General features: G+C 40.0%; 1 protein-coding gene across 2 annotated transcripts in view; it reads left to right on the forward strand.

The window, feature by feature from the left end:
• The first annotated feature begins 3,825 nt into the window (after positions 1-3,825).
• The window catches only part of PBX1 (PBX homeobox 1), a 279,021-nt gene continuing 259,254 nt past the window's right edge, over positions 3,826-23,592 (forward strand). Inside the window, exons 1-2 of one of the 2 annotated variants that reach the window (XM_059059777.2) lie at positions 3,826-4,777; positions 8,066-8,139. In XM_059059777.2, the coding sequence (XP_058915760.1) occupies positions 4,587-4,777; positions 8,066-8,139 (265 nt within the window). In that variant the 5' untranslated portion in view covers positions 3,826-4,586. The remainder of the gene's footprint in view (positions 4,778-8,065; positions 8,140-23,592) is intronic. The other variant, XM_059059795.2, reaches the window with a different exon arrangement.

Consider the following 23,592-nt stretch of genomic DNA (forward strand, 5'->3'; position numbering starts at 1 on the left):
AAGAAAGATGAGAATCCTTGGGCGGAGAAATAGATGCCGTCTACTGCCCCAGGTCTTGTCTTTGGTTACTAACTCTGGTTCTGACACTCTTGAGAAGAGGCGAAGAGGTTTTCTACTTTTTCCCATAAAGTAGAAGAGTTACAGAAACCTAGAGGCCAATTCAAACGTAATCATAAAGATACACAGATGAGTATCTGCTTAGACGATGTAACACCATGTGGTAGTGAATTTATTTCTGTGACTATGCCAGGCGACCCATGCCTTTGCAACCATTTTCTTTTCTGGGGGAGAAACTGAGGTCTTTGTACATTCCTCTCGCACCCCGATCTTTGTTCCTTAGTGCAGATGAGACAACATGCTAGTGGGCTTGTAATGACGCTTGAAAGGAAATTCTCAGAGTAAACAAAATCCTGACGTAGCAGAGGCAAACATGGTGAGATGACTTTGTAAACATTAGAATGAGGTCAGATTGAGAAGTACTCTGCTAGTTGGCCAAATTTTGGTAATAACTCATGTCATGCCCTTAAAACATGATTCAGTGGACTTCAGTTATTATTCTGAAGAAATACACTGTGATTATTCATCATTCATTCTTTCAACACATATTTAATACATACCTAACTAGAATTAAAACACTGCTGAGGTACGGAAGGTACAAAAAAGTACTACCCATCCCCTGCCACAACCCAGAAGGTATGGAAATTGCATGTGTAAGTTTCTCCTCCTGCTTTTCGAAGTTTTTGTTTGTTTGTTTAATGCAAATAGAAGACTAATTTTTATTCTGTTTCACCTACGGCAGTGTCTCCTCTTCCTTGATCCTCTGTAAAGTATTAAAAATAAAAGAGTTTTTAAAATATATATTATGTCAAGTAATTTAACTTCTAGGAACTTTGGTTTCTTCATCTACAAAATGGAGATTATAACCTTACAAGGATGTTATTAAAATTAAGGGTCAAATTGTTAAAATTAAGTGGTAATGTATACACGGTGCCTGAAATGTAATCAGTACTCAACAAATTCTATCTGTAGGTATAATTATTATTCTGTGAGTGCCACTGCATTCTTCTCACCCAAGCTTGAAAACATTTTCTTTATTATTCCCACTGACACAAAATCAATTATTGAGTTCTAGTGGCTCTTCCTTGAAAATGTTCCTCATAATTGTCCTCTCACTTCCATTTCTTCTGCCACCTTACTAATTTACCTTCCTTACTTTATCTTCTCAGATTTTGTGTTGGGCAACCAGATAGTTTTTCTTAAAACATGCTTTTCAACTCTCCTGTTTAAAACAAAGAACTTTCCTCAGTGGCTCCCCAATATACACCGAATAAAGCACAAATGCTGCTGTTCAGAGTCCTCACATTTATACTTTGCTAAGCATTTCCATTGTGCCTGAAGAGAAACTGTATTTCTGTCAGATTCACTCACCATGTCTTCTAGACCCAACTCATCCTTCAGATCCACTTCAAAGTCTTCTTCTAATCACTTTAACCAAATCGTCCCCTTATCTTATCCTTTATAGGATTTACTTTGTATTAAAATATATTTCGGCAACACTATAGTGTTGGCAATACTATAAAAGTGTAGGTGTTGAGGCCAAATAATTGTGGTGATTAAATTAATAAAGCACCTTGAATATATCTTATTCTTATAAAGCACTTAATAAATAGTCATTAATATTATTGTTGTACATTTCTTATTTCCCTACTAAAACATTCCTAGATGACAATGGTCTTCTGGTACTGATGGTGTGTTTTCCAATACTTTACCTAGTAAACATTTATTAGATGTTTAGTAATTCTAATTACTTGCTCACAAACTGATTTCTTATTGGTTCTGAGTTAACTTCTTTTCATGCTTTAAGACGTGATAACTTCATCGTTGTCAGGGATGTGCTAACTCACTGTGATTGATATGTGATTTGAGGATTATTAGTGTTGATTAAAAAAAAACAGTTAACAAGTCAGGATATGCAAGTGGATAGAACAGTTGTTTTGAGTAATATGACATCGTAATTGCAATTAACACTCCCTACTGCATGCCCTCATGCCAATGAGTACCAAAGAGCTTAAGAATTGCTTTGAAATCCTGTCACAAGTCCCTTATCTTGCCAGACTTATTTTTTGTAATGATTGGGAAGGAGGTTGGACTGAGAAAAATAACAACATTTTATTTGAGGATCTCAAAGCATTTGGTGAGGCTACCTTCCATTTTGCATATCGGGTACACTTATGTTTGGAGCAGTTCAGTGCATTTCTTTTGGGTATACTGCCATTCAGGAAGAGGGCTATCTGCACAGTAGAATATTTTATATTCCGAAATACTGTTCTTGGCTTTTCCAAAATAATTCATCTGCTCTTTTATCTTGTGGCCGCTGTGACTGTGTACCCAGTCAGAATTCCTCTCTCATGTGCCTCATGGAAAGATGAGAGGCAAATTGATGGTTTACCTGGAGCGATAGTATTGAATTTCAGCTAAGAGTTTCTTGTTAGGTTTTTCCCCTGATTTTATTTTAATTAATTTATTTATTTTATAAATGTGGACCATTTTTAGAGTCTTTATTGAATTTGTTACAATATTGCTTCTGTTTTACCTTTTGTTTTTTTGGCCGCAAGGTATGTGGGATCTTAACTGCCCCACCAGGGATTGAACCCACGCCCCCTGCATTGGAAGGCGAAATCTTAACCACTGGACCGCCAGAAGTCCCATCCCCTGATTTTATTTAATTATTATTTTTTTCATTCTTTCCTACTCATTTTCAATTTGAGTCAATTTGTTTGAATATGTATCATTTTAAGCATCCTGAGTCTCTTTTCAGACAAGATGGGCACATAACTAATTTTTACACTATTCACACATGGGACCTTGGACAAGTTATTTAAGCTTTTGAAGTTTCCCTGTAAAATGGAACTAATAATCCATAACTCACAGAGATGTCTTGGGCATTAAATAAAATAACTCATGTAAATTACTTGGTGCGTAGTAGGCATTCATTAAATGTCAGTTCGCTTCTTATCCCAGTTAATAATGCTTATGAGACTATATTAAAAACTAGAACCAGACTGTGATAATGCATTTCTTTATTAAGTACTTAAGCCAAATAACTAATTTCCCCCAGGGGGAAGAGAGATGTTGAATTAGTTTCATTTGGTGAACTTATATATTAATCTTTTTTTCAGCATTATTTAGTTTCATAATCCATAATTTAGCTTCCATGCAACCAAAATGTCACAGTTCAGTATTACTTTAGCTCTATTGTGATTGTTTCTTAAAATCTATTTTTTACATATGCCACTTATTAGAGATCATTATTAATTATATTAACAGCTTGATTGTTTCATAACAACTTCGTGCTGACAAACTTTCACTCTCAACAGTTTCCCTGAGCTCTAACGATTTAAAAGGATCAAGTTTTAAATGGCAACGTTACAGCAAAAGAAAAACCCTGGTTGAGGGGGCGACCCACACTGTCCTTGTTCTTTCGTGTTAATTTTATACGTTTGCTTTTAAGTGGAGCCACATTTTTCTCAAGGACAGAACGCAAGCGAGGCAGGCAGGAAAAGTGGGAAGTGACTAACCGAGCTGGTACTTCGGTATCATTGCACCTTTAAGGACTGGAGACTTGGTAGTAACTCGGCTTCCTTCCCGGCCCACCTCTGAACTCTGATTGACAGGGCGCCGGGCGAGGAGGAGCCGAAGGAGGCCGAAGAGGAGGCGCAGGGAGGAAAGCAGGGGGAGGAGGGACCCGTCTTTTCTCCGATGGCCAATCAGGAGAGGGGGCGGGGCTCCGGGTGCCCTCCTCCCTCCTTCCCTTCCCCGCCTCCCGGCTTCCCCGCCCCCTCCTCCCTTTCCTCTGCCCCCTCCTCTCTCCTCCTTCTCGTCCTCCTCCTTCTCCTCCTCCTCCTCTCAGGCTGTGGTTTTTCTGTATATGTTTCTGGAGTCCTGAGCCTGAGCTAAACAAAAGCAGGAGGCTGACGGGGCTGCTGGAGTTTGCAGAGACGCGGTGGAGGAGAGAGCCTGTGCTCTGCCTTGCCGCCGCGGCCGGGGGAGATCTGGCTTTTGCAACAGCCCACCCCCTTTGAGATCACTCTGGCCCGGAGTGGGGGTGGGGGGCAGCGGGGGGTGGGGGGGAAAGTTTGCATTGCAATCCCCCAGCCTTCCTCTCCTTTCTCCCGATCAATGCATATTTGCAAAAGGATTAAGCCACAGATATAAGCGCCGGGAGCCCATTTCTGCCTTGCAAAGGATACCGGACTGAAAAACCAAAAGCCAGCTCTGATTTCTTTTCGTCAAGTGGGAAGGTGGTTTATTTTTCTTGCTTTTTGGAGTCAACACCCTTCCCCACCAGCCCTTATCCCCACCCTCACCCCGCAACCCCTTCACGCCCCCCTCCCCCTCCCCCTCCCTATCCTCTAAAGAGGCAAAGGGATTTTTTTTCTTTTCTTTTGGTCTTCTTTTTCCCCCCTTCCCTGTTTATCCTGAAAAGGATTTGAAGACAGCTTGAAGGATAAAAAGCCTTGGTGCTTCCCAGGAGCCGAGCCGAGGAGCAGAAAAGGAAGAGCCGGGGGCTGCTGTTGCCTTTGGAGATGGACGAGCAGCCCAGGCTGATGCATTCCCATGCTGGGGTCGGGATGGCCGGACACCCCGGCCTGTCCCAGCACTTGCAGGATGGGGCCGGAGGGACCGAGGGGGAGGGCGGGAGGAAGCAGGACATTGGAGACATTTTACAGCAAATTATGACCATCACAGACCAGAGTTTGGATGAGGCGCAGGCCAGGTGAGATGGAGGCTTTTCTTTTCCTTTCTTGGGGTTTTTTGTTTTTCTCCCTCTCGCTGGGGGAAACAATGGGAACCGAAGCACCACAACGCTTTCTTTTTAAATGTTATTTCTTTGCCCATTTTGACGAGCAACTCTATGGCGGAGGAGTAAAATTTGAAGGAGCGTTGTTATCGAAAGTGTAATCTCCCATGCCGTGATATGGCTGTGTATATATATTTTTTCATATATATATATATATATATATATATATATATAGTGTGTGTGTGTGTGAGTGTGTGTGTGTGTGTGTGTGTGTGTGTGTGTGTGTGAATATAGAGGTCTTCATGTATATCTAGACAAACACTCAGGCACGCCGAAAATATTGCCAACTGATCCAAAAGCGGCCCTCGGCACTTTTTACTGCTTTAAAAAAGTATCAGAGAGAGCAGAATTGTCAAGTTTTGAACAGCATTACATGACTTCTTGTTGAAGGACTCCGTAACATTACAAAATAAAATGTCCCATGAACACTTTGTTTGCAAATTTAGTTGACCCCTTCCCTGAATTAGAGACTTTGGATTTTCTTTCTGGACTACTCCAAAATTAATTTTTATCTTTTCCCCTATATCTCCCTATTTAAAAAAAAAAAAGCAAGGTTATTCTTTGTCAGTAGTTGTCAGCTATCCAGAAAATATTTTGCATTTATTTAATTCTGTTTCAAGAAAAGCTGATGTAAAGAAAGAAGAGATACTTTTGCTTTTAAACATATTTGGTAGGTTTAAGAGGCTCAGATATGTAGTGTAACTTTATTGTCTCTTATTTTGAGTGGGTTTACTAACCTTCCGTAGTACAGAATGTATGGTCCTTTAAAAAGGGGTGTGGGGGGGAAATCAAGCATGCTCTTTTTCCCATGCTTCTTTCAGGACCACTTAGATGCTACTAAAATAGAAATGAAGGCAAGTGTGTATTTTATGTATTTCAATCCTATAGGATAGGAAGATATTCATTAAGGAAGCATAGTAAAGAAGCTGTGTAGCTTCTCAACTTAATCCACTACCTGGTATATAATTCTCCACTCTGGGATTTTACAGTAAATTCTCTTTTCAAAATAAAACATAAACTAAATAGCAACCCACCAACTGCTTGCCCAAGGCCGATCTCGAAAGGAAGAATTAAAAAAAATCTAATGACCACATATGTCTTTACAATTACCCAGCTTTGTTAAATCTCAGAAGCAGTTGGGTTTTTTAATCATATATACACAATTCCTGTACCTCACAAGACTTAGTTTTATAGAGAAGACATCATTATATGTATTTTTGTCTAAGGGAAATAGGAATTTGAGTTTAGAAAATGAGGAGCAGTTAAAAACATGGATGTTATGAATTACACTCTTATTTTAGCTGTAAGCACATGCAACATGTAAACTCAAAAGTCCTGAGGTTTATGGGTCCTTGAAAACTTGGGAAGTTTCAAAGACTGGAATTATGCTAAATTTTTTTTTAAATAGGGGAAAGTTTTCAAAAATTAATCGGTTCCCTTTTTGAATTTTATTATCCAGAGAAAAGCTAATAGGTAGGGTAAGAGGAAGATTTCCCACTGGCAATCTCTTTTTGAATTGGAACAGATTTCTCCATTACATTGTTCCAGAAAAATAAACTCAGACATACCAATAAACTGCTTTAATAACAAGTTTATGCAGCTGAAGGGGCCGGTAAGACTGGAAACTCACTACTTTTCTGATATTTAGTCCCACTCCTTTTTGTCCAACTGAGGACAGCCATGGCTTGGCGGGTTCCTCCTTTTAATGGCCTAGATGTTGAGAGATCAGACACAATTTTGGGATAGTGACATTTTCTGTTCTCTCTGTATAACCCCATTGATGTGCTGTGGCAATGCAATATTTCTGCAAAGCCGTGTGGAATTTTTTGTTGTTATTTGTTTTTGCATTTGGGCCTTTATATAAGAATACAATTAATGAAAACTCTTTTAAAAGGACCAGAAAGAAGTCTTTGATACATTGAAGTTTTTTTTCACCTTTTTTCTCATCCCACAAGAGAACTAAATCACCACTAAGCTTTTCTTTTTGGTTAAACAATGTAACTGAGCAAATATTTTAATCGGGTGTTTCCTTTCCGTAGTCAGATCTTCATCATGTACATTTATTATTTACGTAGGGAACCATTCCTATTTTAGACACAATGTGTATGTTTATTTTGATACTTTTGAATTTTGAGTTTATGACTCCTCTGATGTACTGTATATAGAGCATGGTTCATGGTTTCCGTTCATGAGGATGTGTCTATTTTTTAACTTTGAAAGGGATTTTAAAAGAACTGCATGTGTCTTGAGTGCCAGAGGTTCCCATTTATCTTTACACATTCATTTTAGTTAGTCAACAGAATTCCCTTAACTAATAGCTGATATGATCAGTATTTTGTTTCCAAAACAATATCCTTCTGCTAAGTGCTTCCAGAGTAAAATAAAAGGAAAGGTATTGTTTTGGTCTTCAAGTGCATTCTGAATACAAACACACAGAAGAACCAGGTAAATCACGAATCTAAAAGGCAGAATTGTATTTATTTTTCCCCCAATGGGTGCAAGGTCCTAATTGTAAATAATTGAATTTCAACACCTGCAAATAAGCAGTGTGTGCACAAGTGATATAATGTGAACACAGAAATGAATTTATTCCCCATATGGGTATGTTTGCCCCCTGGCAATGCATTTCCATACTCTTTAACTTGGGGACTGAAATTTTATAAATTGACAGTTCTACTCAGAAGACCTTTCAAGCATCTTGTGTTTATGAGAATACAGGGGCATCTGCAGAATGAATTCGAACACATGGATGAATTAAATTTGAAAACACACACGGACTGAGAAGCAGACAGCTCCTAGGCTGTGGTGATTGCATAGATTATACAAAACTGTTAACCCATGCATTTGACTCTGCCGTGTATTCATTGCTCTGGATAGGATTATTGGTTTAAGACTTCCACTTGGATTAAACTACTTATTTAAAGAAAAAAACAAACAAACAAGCCCAAAACTCTTCCTAAATGGGCGTAATTGAGATTAGTTCTGTTCTGTAGTTAAATCCCTACTCTCTCCCTGCTAATTAACATTATTTCTTTTTCTATGGCGGGACTCTGTTTATTAAGTCATAAAGCAATTGAAGCATGCCACAGAGTTATGCTTGGTCTATAATTTTGGCTAAATGTTCAAATTTTCTTCCCCCTGTGCATTATGAGCAGCTTGATCTCTAGAGTCCACCTAAGCTATTCTGTTGTTTCTTTCTTGCAGAAAACATGCTTTAAACTGCCACAGAATGAAGCCTGCCTTGTTTAATGTGTTGTGTGAAATCAAAGAAAAAACAGGTAGGAATGAGATTCCGACATTTAAGCATTTTCTTTGGCCAATTGACCACTTAACCGTCAATCAGGAACCCATTATTTAAATATTAAAATTTCAGAATAGAAGTACTCTCAAGATTGATCGCATATTCCAATAGGAAGTCCTAGTAGCCCTGCTTCCTGTAAAAGAAAGCACCAAGTTTCTTTGACAGTTATTACCAGGCATTACTGGTTTATTTGCCTTAACTCTCTTCCCGGCCTCTTTGAAATTGAGGCTGAAATAGAGGTTATGAAGGGAAATTTATAGAATGATGTGCCTTTGGGGGAAAAATATGAGAGTAAAAATCCGTTTCCGGAAGGAATATATTTTGGTCCATCTTTAAAACACTTAATTTTTTTGGAGTTGGGCACCGAGTTGCTTAAGTGTTTAAAGTTTCCTTTCCTGTTTTTCTTGTAATTACACGAAGCAGCAAACTAGAGATTCTCGACAGAGTGTTGTCAAATATCTTTGTGGAAAGCGTCACACAACATCAGGTTATCGGTATTTGAGTGCCCTGTGATTTTATAGCTGAGAGAATCACTGGGTTTAAGAGAACAGAATGCCACGAGCTCACTCATTTTGTTGTTTTTCTACTTTCTAGACCTCATATCATGGACTAACACACTTATAACACATCCCAGGAGGGCATTTAAAATTTAAAGCAACAATTAAAAAATAGCAGTCATCAATCAGAGGTGTTCTTAAACAACAGATGCTCTGGGAAGGACATTTAGCAACATCCTCTTGTTTGTTTATTTTAATCCTTAATTTTCCAAGGTGGGTGAGTCTCTCCCTTGTAAAAAGAAAGAGTTGAGAAGGCAATCTGAAACCAGGGCATAAAGATGAGGAACGAGGGGTGGTTATATAAAGCGGGAGCTTCTGCTGGCCTCTGACTTGCTTGCTTGCTGTAGAGCAGTGCAAAGTACCTGACATACTATTTATTTATTTATTTTTTACAACAAGGAGTGTAACAGTCAATAATTCATATCTAAACCATATAAGCAAGGGCATGACATGAATGAAAGTGACAATAAATATGATTGCATGCCCGGCTGATATACATTGATAGTTACACATAAAACAGGAAGGGGGGGGAGTGAGGGCACACAGGGTGGCTTTCTTTTTGAGCCCTCTCTGTATTTCTCTTTTAAAAAATAAATAGTTTCAAGATGTGACCATTGATCAAATATGTATTACTCGGGTCTTGAAATGTATGGAAAATTAGTAAGCAGCTCCTTTGTTGAATGTTATTTGTGTTGTGCATGATATCCCAGACAAAGCACCTGAGCAGTGATGTTTAGATCTTTAAGTCTTCCAGGTTGCCTTGCCAAAGCCTAACTTTATTGCAAAGCTGTGAATTGCATTATTTTAACTGTGAGACACCTTTTAAGAAATGTATGGATTGTGCATACAAATTTCGAAAGGGCTTTTTCAGTTTGTCACACTTTCTAGTTTTTTTTTTTTTTTTTTTCTATTTGCCTGGAGCAGGAAACCTAAGTGTGTATCTATTTCTTTCTCTTCTTTTTTTCTTCCTTCTCATTTTCTTTTTTCTCTGTTGCTTATTTACTTGGAATATTTGGTTTGTTGAAATTTGTTACTAATCAGGTATGCGTTCCTGCTGATCTTGCTTCATAAAATGTAGAATCAAGCTATAAAGGCATATTTGATAATCCAGGCCAAAGAGACTCTATTTTAAAGACACTTTATCAGACTTTTATTGAAAGGAAGTCCATCAGGGCACTTAAATGTATATTGTGGCCAAAGTGTTTAATTCTAGTCTTCTAATTAAAATCTACTGAGGCAGTAGATCAAAGTGGGTGGGTGTGAATAGAAATCTGGTTCTGGTGTGCGTTCAAGAGTTTGCTCCTTACATGAATATTGCCTAAACTATGGTGATAGAAAGGTCAAAATAATACTCTAAAGGTATAATTGTTGGATTATATATTTTGTTTTTAAGATTTTCTGTTATTGAATGACTTAACATTTGGAGATTTTTAAAAATCTAAATCATGGTTTTGGGTGTTATCTCTCAAATAATATATTTAAAAAATAGTTTATTGAGTACTGTAAATTGGAAATGACAAGGATCATTGGCCCCGTGTTAAGAGGGAAATAAACACACACACACACACACACACACACACACACACACACACACAGAGTTTTGGATGAAGAGGGCACCCATGGGTGAAAGTAAAAAAAATAAAAAGAGAAAGAAAAAAAGGCCTTTCTCCTTCTTATTCCTCAACTTGTGTATTGGAAGGATTAAGGGGAAGGAAGAAACCTCTCCTGGAATGTTGAGTGTTCGGTGTTATAGGTAGGAGACAACTGCGGTGTGTTGAAAAGGACTCTGATTCTAAAGCACGATTACTTACACAAGATCGGCCTCACCCTCTTTCTACGAGCCCGCAAATCTTACATACGGTTGACGTGTCTGAGACACATAGTGTGTGTAAAGTTGTAGGAGCTCTTTTTTTTTTCCTCATCTTGATACAGAGCTAGTGAAAAGATCACTTGGATGATCAGTTCACATACATTCCTTCATTGTTTGGGACTTTTCCTATTGTTACTTTCAAGCCCCTCATATTGAATGAGTATTTTTGAGCTTCTGTCTCAAGCATTGTGGAGGTTACTTGATTTAGGGTGGGCTGTGTTTGTTTGTTTGTGTTCTCACACGGAGCTCACTCAGTGGGCTTACCTAGGTCTTTACAAGGAAGGCAGGACCCTGAGAGGAAGGGTGGTGATTGCATTCCTTGGCTGCTTTTGCTTTTTTTATTTTGTGAAGGACTTTTATTGGAAAACTCAGAAATTAGTAGGGAAACTAGCTAAGATTGTCTTACCAACCTTTTGGAACTTTAAAGAAACACATGCATAATACCCAGAGTAGGCAGCACCGTCTAGATTACAGTTGATTGATAGATATTTAGTCAGAAATTACTGTGGGGATATTCAGAAAAAAAAAAAAAAAAGAAAACCCTAGTGTCTTCTTGTTGAGAATGTAGGTAAGTTTTTATTTTGATACCTTTTTGCTTTTTTTAAATAAACGCTAAGAACAAGGAATGCCTGCAAAATTTTCAGGCAGTAGATCTCAACAGCAAGAAAGCCCTGTCAAGACCTTCAGCAAGTGTATTTCAGAAGTGGCTTTTATCTGCTTGTTCCTTCTGGGAACATAGAGATTTCATAGAGAGTTTTGGACCATTTAATATCTCGTTTTCTTTTGTTTCTTAAGAACCATTCCTTGTCTTCTGACATATTAGCAATAGGCTGGGTTTTGCATATGTGTAGAGGTAGTGGTAGTGGGGTTGATGGGATGGAAGAGAAGCAGAAGAAAAATTCAAACATACTGCATTTCTTTAAAAGACCTTAACTATATTTTTTAATGTTTCTTGATTTTTAAAAATTTCTGTGTCAAAAATCATGCAGGTTTAAAAATGAGGAAAACACACGAAAAATATTGGGTGCCATTTACTAAGAAGACTATTTATATAGATAGTAACAAATAGCTGTAATTGTTGTGAATAGTTTTTAATTTTAGAACATAATAGCTATATATGGCACTTTTCAGCCAATTTTCCTCTGCATATTATCTACAGTGAAGTTATCAAATCACTGAAGGAGGTTAAAAAAATTATTTTTTGCTTTCTTAACACGCCTTTGTTCTCTCTCTTTTCTTTTTTCTCTGGGTTCAATTAACACCCCCATCACAGACTGTAGTTTTTTTTTGCCTGAAGTCTACTACTGTATTTCACCTTTTTCACCCTTCCTTATTATTTTCGCCTGCCACTTCTTTTTAGTATAGCAATTACATTATAGGGTTCCTAATCCTCGTCTTTTTATAGCATTAGAGAATAATTTGTGTGTGTGCACACACGTGTGTACGTACATATGTATGTGTGTGTGTGTTTGTATATGTAGGTGGAGGGGACACCATGGAAGGAAGCTGTATATTTCAGGGAAATAATTCTGATGGGATTAGGCCTTGAACAGAGAACAGGAGTGGAGTGAAATAACTTCAGACAATTTAGAGCTGCCTCTGATCAGATTCCTTTTGGGGTTGACGTGCCAGGAGTGACTTTTCATAGAAGTTCATCCCTAGCAGGCAAATGCAAAAACTTTTTCTTGCTGATGAGAGAATTCAAGTATTTGGTCTTTTTAATTTTTTTTTTTTTTTTTTTTTTTTTTTTTGTGGAAGGGACAGAGAGAGAGGGGAGCAAATGAAGGGAAGTTACTTGATTCAGTTTTACTTGAAACAAGTAACAGTTTTACTTGTTTCAGGTACAGCGATGTGCTAGGCAGAAGTCAGGTGATTAGACTCTGTACTATTTATTATAATCTGGTTAGAAGCAATAGACCTACAGTAATATGGCTCTGTGGCAGACACAATATGAGCTTATGATGAGAAGCACCCCTTCTCTTCAGTCGATTTTGTGTCATCCACTTTTAGAAGTGGATTTGGACCAATTCTGGCACCTGAGAGGTGGGGAGGAGGATGCAAAGAACAGCTTGGTCAGAACTACCAGAGTGAGGTCTTTGGAAATTTGGTGTCATTTCTTCTAACAATAGGATGTCTCTGAGGATTCGGAATGAAAAAGATTTAAGTGAAACTGAGGAAGCTGGAAGAGGATTTATGAGTGGGGAAAACGCAGGGGAAACTTGTGACTTAGGCCCTGTGGGGTGTTGCGAGCTGGAAGGAGCGAGGGTGTGGGTCCCCAGGTGGGTGGCAGGCTGCAGTCTGGGTGGAGGCGGGCATTGCCTGCTGGTGCATCTAGCTCACTGCTGGTGCCAGGCCTCTCTCACATGCCTCTCTTCATGTGCTTCTCCGTTCTGCTGACATCCATAAACTTATGCTTGTTGTTGGCAAAATTACAGAATTTACCCCCAAGCAAACAACCAATCCCAAACCCAGATATCGAACATATTTAAATAAGAAAGCATTTTAATTTTAATTTAAAGCATAACCCTGGCTTCTCTTGAGGCGTAGTTTACATGCATGCCTTAGGAAAACTTAGCATTGGTTAACTAAACTTTGGTTTCAAACCTTTGTTAAATGGATGCTGTTATGGTTGGAACTTGGTGTAGTGATTCTAAGCATACTTTTTACCTTTTCTTTTCATTAAAAAATTTGCCTGAAATGTCACATGACTGAGGCAGTGCCCTAGGTGCAGCTCCCAAAGACAGCTCTTACTCATTTTCATATGCCTCTGGGAGCACCCTGTCCATTTGCATGGCCATTTTAGCCTGGGTTAGAGGAATATAATTCTGGCTCCACTCCTGCCCCTTACCTGAGATGGTGTGGTGAGGGTTAAGGAATGTAGTAACTGATAAATAAAATCAGCAGAGAATTAATGAGTTGTTTGCAAAGTGCTTTGAGCTCCCTGAGTGATATCGATAAGAGATGCTGTATTTTCTATAGTAAATTATCTCAAGACTCCTATTCTATTCCATTTCATAGTTTGTCATTGTGTTAACTTTTTCTATGAATATATAATTAAGTAGTGGGGTAGTCAGTATGTCTCATCAGGAGAGTTCTCTTGTTGAATCTTTTGCCTCATCTACATCTTAGTGATATCACTTCTCAGGACTTAGCAGAGTGATTTCCAGAATTTAAAAAAAAAAAAAGTGTGGGTATAGACCGTCATAGGATTATAAAACCTATCTCCCTTCATGGCACAATAAGGTCAGTAGTGACTTCCCGGAAGGTCTTCTTACCTCTGACGGCTTTGTTTCAATCTCTCAATTATTGGTGGAAATCAAGATTGCAATGGGTGGAGAAATTCATCCTTTTTGGTTTAGGTCATGGTTTCAACTATATCTCCCATTGTCATTCTGTCAGTAAGTGGAAACCGGGTTGGGTCCCTCATACCTGTACTAGTTCTGGACCTACCACTAAGTAGTTATAAGATGACAGGCAGATAGCTTAAGTACTTTTAGGAGAAACTATAACAGTAGTGGTTAGAGGTTTGGTGTCTGAAGCTGGACCACCTGGGTTTGTATCCTGATCTATTTTTCAGCTGTGTGACCTAATTAAATTCACTAAACTTCTCTGTGCCTCATTTTTTCACCTGTAAAATAAAGGTAATAATGGTACCTATTTTAGAGGGCTGTTGTGAGGATTAAATGAGGTAATACATGTAAATTACAGTGCCTGGCATAGAGTAAACAGTCCATAACTGTTAGCTTTTATTATTTCTGGCCCTGTTTTCTTATATGAAAAAGAGAGGCTTGCACCAGATGGTCCCAAAAGACCAAGCCAATTCCAAGACTCTGTGATTCTATGCTGAAAAAGGAAAAATAGTGCTGAATTTAAGATTTGTTTTCTTATGTTTCTCTTGCCATTCTCTTAAAGTGAGAATGAGTTATATCTGGCCAAAAGGCTGGTCGAGGTTGGAAGAAGAGGGGAAAAAAAGAATGGGTAAGAGCAAAGACAGAGGTTTTTAATTATCTACAAACTGGACAACAACCACCTGAAAAGCTAGAATGGCATTTTTAGTGATGGTGTTTTCTTAGTATCAGCAACTGGAGATATTTTGTAATCATAGTTAAAAATATTTTCCCTTTGAAAACACATAGGCCCACCCGTTCAACTCAAAGTTTCAAAGCAGGAAGGGTAACATAAAGTGAGTTTAGGGCAACCTGACCTCTTCCTGTCTTCTTCATATGTTCTTCCTTTAGGGAAAATGTTATATCAGTCATAATAACAACCTCAATACTAGTAGATTTTTTTTCTTTTTTAAAACAGCTTTCTTGAGATATATTTGATATACCATGAAATTCACCCATTTAAAGTATACAGTTCAGTGGTTTTAGTGTATTCACAAAACTGTGCAACCATCACCACAACCTGAACTTGGAATATTTTTATCACGTTCCACAAACAACCCTGTACTCATTGCTGGTCAGTTCATATTTCTCCTTTTGCATGGCCCCTACTAATCACTGATCTCTGTAGGAATTTACCTATTCTGGACATTTCACATAAATGGAATCATATAATATATGGTTTATTACTAGCTTCTTTCATTTAGCATAATGTGTTTAAGTTTCACTGTGCTATGGCGTATACTGATACTTCATTCCTTTTTATAGCCAAATAATATTCTATTGTATGGATATACCACATTTTGTTTATCCGTTAATCAGTTGATGGACATTTAGGTTGTTTTCATATGTTGTTGCTGCTCTGAACATTTGCATAACAGTTTTATGTGGACATATTTTTATTTCTCTGGATATATACCTAGGAGTGGAATGTTAGATCATATGGTAACTCTATGCTTAGCATTTTGAGGAACTGCCAAACTGTTTTCCAGAGTAGCTGTAGTAGGTGTATTCTTAAGTTTTATTGTAAATAACACTAAATTTGGTCTTTGCCTCTCTCAGCATTATTTTTCAGCCTTTTTCTTCAATCACTGATCTTTCTTCTCCTCCATGTATAAGGATGTACTGTATTTTTTTTTCTTCTTTGATCAATACCTACTCTAAGAAAAAATATTTTGATACATTTATTTGACTTGAAGTGTGCATGATCAGGATTTATGTGAAACCTCTCTCAGAGCTATCTGCATTTTAGAGAAGAAAAAAAAGTAAGTCAAAGGAATGAATCTCTACTGCTAGAATTTCGGGTGTCAGGTTCCCAGAGAAGAAGACCTTTGCCAAAAATATGAGACAGTTTTTTTGAATAGCAATCTCGTATGCTAGAAAGAGCATGGTCTCTGAGTCAAACCAATCTGGATTCAAATCCTCACTTGTTGTGTAACGTAAGTTGATTTAACAGAGGTTCAATTTCCTTATTTGTACAGTAAAGATAATACAATGTAGGCTTGTTGAAGGACTAACCAAGACAATAATATAAAGCACATAGCTCATGAGTATATGCTCAATACATGGCAACTACTGTTATTTTTCTGAAACCATGTGGCTGTCTACCACTGGTCTCATTAGTTTGACCCCGTCTATTCAGGTTGTGTTTTCTACCAGCTCTGGCCAGGAGTTTTAGAGGCTCACTGAGATGCTTCCTGACCCTGCTTTTAAATGCTTTAAATGGTTTTCAATATGAGAGGGGAAAAAAAGTCAGGGACAAAGCTCAGCAGAAGTTACCCCAACATTCCTGCGCCTCTTTCCTTTAATCCTAGAGTTCTAGGGAGAGAATCCCATAGAACAGTGCTGTGCAGTGAACACATGTCATTCTAAATTTAATGTTTTAAATTTTCTAGTAGCCCATCAGGGGGAAAAAAGTAAAAAGAAACAGGTGAAATTGATTTTAATAACACATTTTATTTAAATCCAAATATATCTAAAATATTTCAACATATGGTCAACATAAAAATTATTAATAGATATTTTACATTTTTGTTGTACTAAGGCTTTGAAATCAGTTGTGTATTTTACATTTACGGCACATCTTCCATTTGGACTAGCCATACTTCAAGTGCCCGATAGCCACATGGGCCTAGTGTTCTCCATATTGAAGAGCATAGCCTAGAATGGTTGTCCTGGCATAAATCTTTGTTTTGTTCTTTTTTTGGCATAATTTTCACACTCTAAGGAAGAGTGTGAAACTTGATTGTTCCCTACTCAGACTTGATCTGGTAGTTCTGCAACAATTGAAATTGGTTCCTGATGGATAGCCATGTTCCAGAATAAAGCTTATCTAAGGCATTGCTTTCTCGCAGGGAATATCCCACTACTGGGAGCCAGGATGAGGTGTTTCCCCTTTACCTTCTTCTGTTTTTTTACTTTTTTTCTTTCCTTAACTCCTCATTTTATGGTTTGATACCTTATCCATAACAAAATCTGAAATGTTCCCTAAAATAGAATGGGTGGTAGAAGCAGGCACCTTGTTTTTGTACGGCTAGGATACAATGGAAAAAGTACAGAGAATTCTGTGTTTGCTGGACCCTGAATCAAGAGTTCTAAAGCCTAACACTGCCTGCCTCCAAGTTACTATGTTATTTTGAGAATGCCATTTAACCTCTTGGTCTCAGGTTTCTACATCCATGGAATGGGCCACTCTAAACAGCCACTAATCTGACCCCACGTTTCATGGATCATGAACCCCAACATAGTCTCCGCCAAGGCCTGGATACATAGCACTGAAAGCAGGTGAAGCATTTATGAAACACGATTCTTTTTTCATTGTTATGGCACTTCTGATTTATCCTCTGACTCCTTATATCTTTTCTAGACAGTCATGTAAAACTGGTTATGGTGGTGTTAAAGCTGCCTCCATCATTCAAGTTGAGCTGGAGAAGGCAAACCGGGAAGAAAAAAAAATTAGTGGTTTTTTTTTTTTAATTGAAGCATTCAGTATCACATTTACAAGGCCAGCTGGAGGCCAGTCCCAGTTTAATCCACCTTGTTGACTCCATGACTGAATGCAAATTGTTTCTTTTGTGTCCTATCTATTTGTAGCTATTGGATTCTAGACTGAAAATTGCTTTTGGAAAATACAAAGATATATGGTTGCAGGCTTGTAAGTGCAGGATACGTTTGCCAAGTTCATAGGGTGCAGTGCAGGAAGTCAGAAAACTTAGGTTTGATTTTCACCATAGAATTGTGGACAGTTGCTTGTTCAGTGTGCCTCAGCTGAAATACTAAAATAATGTCTGTTTCCCACCTACCTGTCAGTGGGGCTTGTGGAAACAAAGTGAGGATATCTAGAAAGATGTTTGACTTTCCTTAAGAAAGTGTGGTTCAGTAAGTGTAGAAGAAAGTTCCATCTATTTGTCCTGCTTTGAGACAGGGTTGAATCTGCTTGTAGGTCAAAGGAATACATTTACCTAGTGGCCTGTGCTGGTAGGGCTGAGAGATAGCTGTCAGTCAGTCATTTTTCTGAGGGCTTTAGGTGATTTGAGCCCAAGTCTTGTCACTGTAAGAGAATCCTCCTTATAATTACCATTGTTAATAGAATTGAAAGTTTGCATTTATATTTTGTCCCTAACAAAGAGAGCCTCTCAGAGACCCTGATGACGAGCCCAGCCTACATCTATTCTGAAAGGCTTTCTGTGGATAAGAGTGTGTAGACGTTAATTCCTCTCTACAGAATTTGCATGCAGAGGCTCTAGGGCCGTGCACCCTGCTTACATTAATAAACATTTAAAAACAAAGCGCGGGCAACACATGCACCGCTTTCCTTTGTGTGGCCTCCTTACTAGGGTGCTTGTAATCCTTAACCCCTTGCGTGGGAAATGCGTGGGTGGGTGGTGATGCTGCGCGCAGCACGGAGTCTGAAGGCCGGAGAAGTAACTAGATCGTGTGAGGAATAAATTAAAGCCGCTTCGTCCCGAGGCCAATCAAAGGGGAAAGGAGAAAACAGCCAGAAAACGCATGAGATGAGAGAGCCTGTTTGCTTAGATCAGGTGGGGAATAGAAATCGGAGTCGTCGGGAAGGAGTTTAAGGGGATGCATTACGAAATAAAACTTTGGGAACTTAAGAAAATGCTAAGAAACCTTGGAGGAGCGGGGTGGCCGGCCACATGGCCTTGCGCTAAGCAGAGGCCCCTTTCAGACGGGATCGTAATGCTCTGAGCTGGGCCTGGGTATACGGGCGCCTGGGTCTTGCTGCAGCAGCGCGCACAATTAGCCTTTCAGAGGAGTGGGCTCTGGGCGAGCTGCGAAGCCTCCTTGAAAGCTGGTGACCTCACCACGGGGGCTGATGCTGATGCAGGGGTATCAGCGCCCGCCGCCTTTGCGTTCCCGGCCGGGCCCGGGGGCCTCCTCTGCGCCCCGCGGGGCTGCGCGTACTGGCAGGGAGCTGCAGCCCAGCGCAGAGCCGGCCTCGAGCTCCCGAATCCCCGGCGCAGGCTGCCCGGGCGCAGCCCGGGAAGCCGAGAGTCCCCGGAGAAGGGCTTGGTTGTGTTTTCACCGATTCCCTCCTCTTGGGCGCCCCAGAATCCCTTCCTCCCCCCTGCCACCTCCTCTCCTTAACTGCCCTCACTCTCCAATCCCCGAGAGGAGATAGGAGAGGACCCCCACCCCCCCAGGGGGAAAGTCTCGCGGGAGTCATCCTTCCTTTATTAAACACCTCTCAGTCTGGGCTTGGACCCTCGCAGCCACAGCAATCGGAGACTCCAGTGAGCAGCGAGGGTGCGGGGGTCTGTCCCCAGGGAGCCAGGCGCGGGGTTTGTGCAGCATTTTCGGTATGCAAAGTGGCCGTGCAGTGCAGACACTGGCGGTGGTGGTCTTGCATACAGAAGTGAAATTCAGAAGGCAGCGTGTAAGCACGTGGGTGAGCGTGTGCGGTTACCCGCGCTCACAGGCACACATCTTAATTTGCAGCTCCTTGCTTAGTTGCCTCTGTGTTGTTTCCTCTCTATTCAATAAATAGTCCAGTTGATGCTTCATGGTATTGAAATGAATCAAATAACATAATCTGAAGTTACTGCAGAAACCCTCTCCCATCTTCTCTCTCTCAGCTCTTACAGGGAGCACATCATCTTGCCCTGGGGAGATTTTTAACCCAAAGAACCTTGATGTACTTTAAACAGCGCTGACATTTGTTTTCCTTAAGCTTGGTCTGATTTCTTTAACACTTGAAGAAGGTTGGGTGCCTTCCCACGGACGTAGTTTCTTATGTGCTGGCTTGTCTTATCTCAGAGGAAGGCTTCAAGGGGCCTCACGCTGCCATCTTTTTGCAAGAGTCTTCTGAAAGTAAAGAATCGATTTTGGTAGTTTGCCCCCTTCCAACCCATACACACATAGTTGCCTCCCCTCCCCCACCTAGCCTGCCGGAGCCAAGGCAGGAAGGGGCTGTCATCATGCTCAGGCTTAAGCCATATTACTTTATTTTTCTTCTTAGAAAGTTACACCAGGAAAGATGTTCTTGATGTGTGATTATTATTCTTAAATGGATTCTTGTGCTTTCTTATCATTGCTGTGTTGCAGCCTCCTTGGGCACCCACCAGGTCCTCTAATAGACCCTCCAGAAACTTTCTATTGAATGAATGTGGGAGAGCAGGAAGGTTGAATTCCCTCATTACTTCGAAAATCTATAAATTAATTCTCTCTATAAATTTCCACCAGCCTAGTCTCTGATCCACCAGCTGAAGAATGAGGCCCATTATTAATTTCACAGGATGAGTTTCTCATCCCAGTAACTCTGGGGGAGAGGATGGAAGGGTTATTATATAGGTTGAGAGTTCACATGTTCCTTCTGTTACAGATGTTACAGCTAAAATATAAGAGTAGCAATACTAATACCAGCAATGGGGATAATAAAGAATGATAATTGCTTCCCTCTGTTCCTGATTTGGACACTGCCACCTCCTACTCATTTACCTACTCATTTACTCTTCCCTTTTTAGGTGTTTCAGGCTGGGATATCTTGGTAACTACAACTGCAGATTAACTTCCTAGAGGCTTATACGAAGTAGAGAACCTCCCTAGTGGCTTCCATTTGGTCTTAAGTATGCAAAGATTGGTTGTCTTTTCAAGATCCCACTAGAATATGTCTTCTTCTCACTTATGTTGACTTATATGTCACCTCTTGAATGTTGGCTTTCATAAGTGAGGGTCATGGAAGCTTGATTGTTTTTAAGTAAGTTTGACCAGATATTTTTGAGCACCATCATTTCTGGAGATGTTGGGCAAAACTCATATGTCCCACAGGTTGAAAAGTGAAAAAGTTAAAAATGAATTCCTGTCCTGGTTGGGTTTAATTTTTCAACACCAGTTAGACATTTCATTTTAGACCTTCTGGAGGGCATGATGAAATTGCAGAGTTATATTCTAGTTTAGCCCATTCATTGCTGTAGCAAATATTTATGAAACTTCTCTGTATAAGACATGAAAGGCACCGAGGAACACAAATGTGCCAGCAGTGGGCCTTACCCTCAAGGAACCTACAGCCCAGTAAGGGGCCGGTATCATGGTCATGATCTTTGTAACATGGGCAGCTGACTTGCTTCCAAAGCCCTGTGCCCAAGACAGGACTGTGTTCCTTACGGCCAGGAATGTATCTGAGAACGTCATTCTGACCCATAGTTCTTGAACATGCAGGATGATACGCATGGCAGAACGCTTTCTTTCTTTCAAAGGGTGCTGATTTTTACTTAGGCAGCCTGAGAAATGTTCTGTGTTTGAGTCCTTACATAGCTGGCCTTCTTGCTTTTCCCTAAACCCTGGCTCTGCTTTCCTTTCCTTTCTGCTTCCCGTTTCACTCTCTTTTGTTCCCTTCCTCCCCTTCGATGGGGCATCCCCCAGACCCCCAAATCACTATTTGCCCAACCTGTGACCTGAGACCACTTGGCATTTCCCTGGGATGGCTGGAATTTACCGCCCGCCGAAGAGGCATCTGTGACATTTGCTCACCTGGGCGGCTTAAGCTACAGGGTCCGCGTAGAGGGACTGCTGAGAGGAAGTGTGAAATTTACCTCTGTGCGCCAGGGTTCTCGCCAGCAGGGAGACAAACAAGGATGCTTTTGAGAAGCTGGAATTAATTTTTATCAGGGTATGCATATATAGTTCTGTATATTCACACACACATTTATTATGTATTCAGTAAATGCATGTAGACAATTTGTGCATTATCTGTCATTTTCTAGTCATTATTTTAACAAATTAAATTTTCATGGTTAGCTTCATCTTTCACATTCATACCCTCCCCTTGCACATCTCCCTTCTTTCTCTCTGTCCCCCCTGCTGGTAGAAGACACTGGGTTAACTTAATGCTCTTTGAGTCCTTGTGCCATTAGACCTACTGTCTCCTTAAGGTTTATGGGACTCCGGTGATGCCTTTCTCACTGTGGCTGGCTCAGCCAGGCCCAGCCGTTCTGCTGGTAAGGAAATACCTGCTTGTCTCTTTGGATCAAACTGGTCTAGGAGCTTGTTCAATCCAGTTACTGGGACAGGCCAGCCCTGGAGGCTTCTCCGACTCTTGGAACACACAGACTCACAGTCTGTCTGTCCTGGCTGTCAGCCGAGGAAGGGAGGTAGGCAGTGTAGATGGTTAAGCTGTTACTTTATACTCATGTTTACCCTATCCAAGTGATTTGAAGGGAAGAGTGCTCTGGGCCCCAGGCTGGGAGAAGAGTGGTGGTGGGTCATCTTAACGTGAAGCTGAACGGAAAACGTCAGCAGAAGTGACGCCCCTTTTTCCCTTTGGAGCAGGAAATTCTTCTGTGTGCAGGTAATAATAGTTAATGCATAGAGCACATGTGGAGCTACTATCATTGCCTCAGTTTTTAAGATGAGGAAACTGAAAGAGAGTTGCATGAACTTCCCCAAAATTACACAGCTTATGAGAGGATCTGTTGGGACAGGTTTGACTCAGGAAGTTTTACTAAATGTAGATTTTTCTACCAAAATATTCATTCCCATTGAGTGACAGCCCTTCAGCTTGTGATTCTTCCCAGAAAATCCCGTGGAATCCTACTCAGTTGTCCAAATAACAAATCATTTGGCTCTGCCCACTTCTGGTCCTGTTTCTCAGGTACATGAACTTCATTATCTCTTGGCTGTGGTTGGCTGTAAGACATAAATAAAAGGAGATAAGTCCAAAATTCTCCCTGGGCCTGTTTCCTGATTTTTGTTAGGCCCCTGCCTATTTGCTATTTTAGAATCTACTTGATTTCTTTCAGGCAGTGTGCATGACTTACTTTCATAGGTGGGCTAAAGCTTGACTGCCCCTCTGGTTTACATATATTTTATATATATGTCATCTTTTCTAGTTCCTTCTCAGAAGCCTAGGACTCGGGAACTTAAAGCCGGGCACCGTGTCTTGTTCTTGCATGCCCTTCCTGGTCCTGCTGTCCTTCTGCCACACTTCCATGTGCGACTGAATGGAAGCTTCCTTGGTGAGACCCGAAAGTCTCATCTGCCCAGTTGCAGAGCCAGTCTTTTCAGAATGGCACATTGAGCAGCTCCTGTTTTTGATGAGTGGGTGTTCTCAGCTTAGAGGAGGGGACAGCTGCCTCCCAAGGACTTGGGTGGAGATGAAGTCTGGGGGATGGGCCTGGATGGTGATGGTATAGGGCTTGTTATCTTCATATCACCCCAGGGGCTAGAAGGGAAAAAAAAGAATTCAAAGTATCTTATGTTTAAATGTACTGTTTAGAAAACAGTATAATCCCAGGAAGACCTTAATAAAGGAAATACATTATAAAAGAAAATAAATTCACCTTTAACTGTACTGCCCTAGCTCAATATCTATTATAAGTCCCTCCCCCATGTTTATATTTGCTTCCTGTCATTTTCCTTATGGCCATATGAATGTTCTGTTTCTTGGAGATAATTATATACTCAGGAATGAAATTCTCTTCTATTTATCAATAGAATCTGTTATGTATCTTATTTATTTATTTATTTATTTATTTATTGCTCATCTCATTTCAAAGAGGAATTCAAGTGGCTTACCAGAAGGTACAAGCAAAACAAAGAGATTTACTAAAGAAATGAGGAAGTTAGAAGAGAAAATTAAGGTAGAAAAATAAAGTGCAAGG

The sequence above is a fragment of the Kogia breviceps genome, chromosome 1, assembly GCF_026419965.1.
Source record: "Kogia breviceps isolate mKogBre1 chromosome 1, mKogBre1 haplotype 1, whole genome shotgun sequence".
In the NCBI taxonomy this organism is placed as follows: Eukaryota; Metazoa; Chordata; class Mammalia; order Artiodactyla; family Physeteridae; genus Kogia; species Kogia breviceps.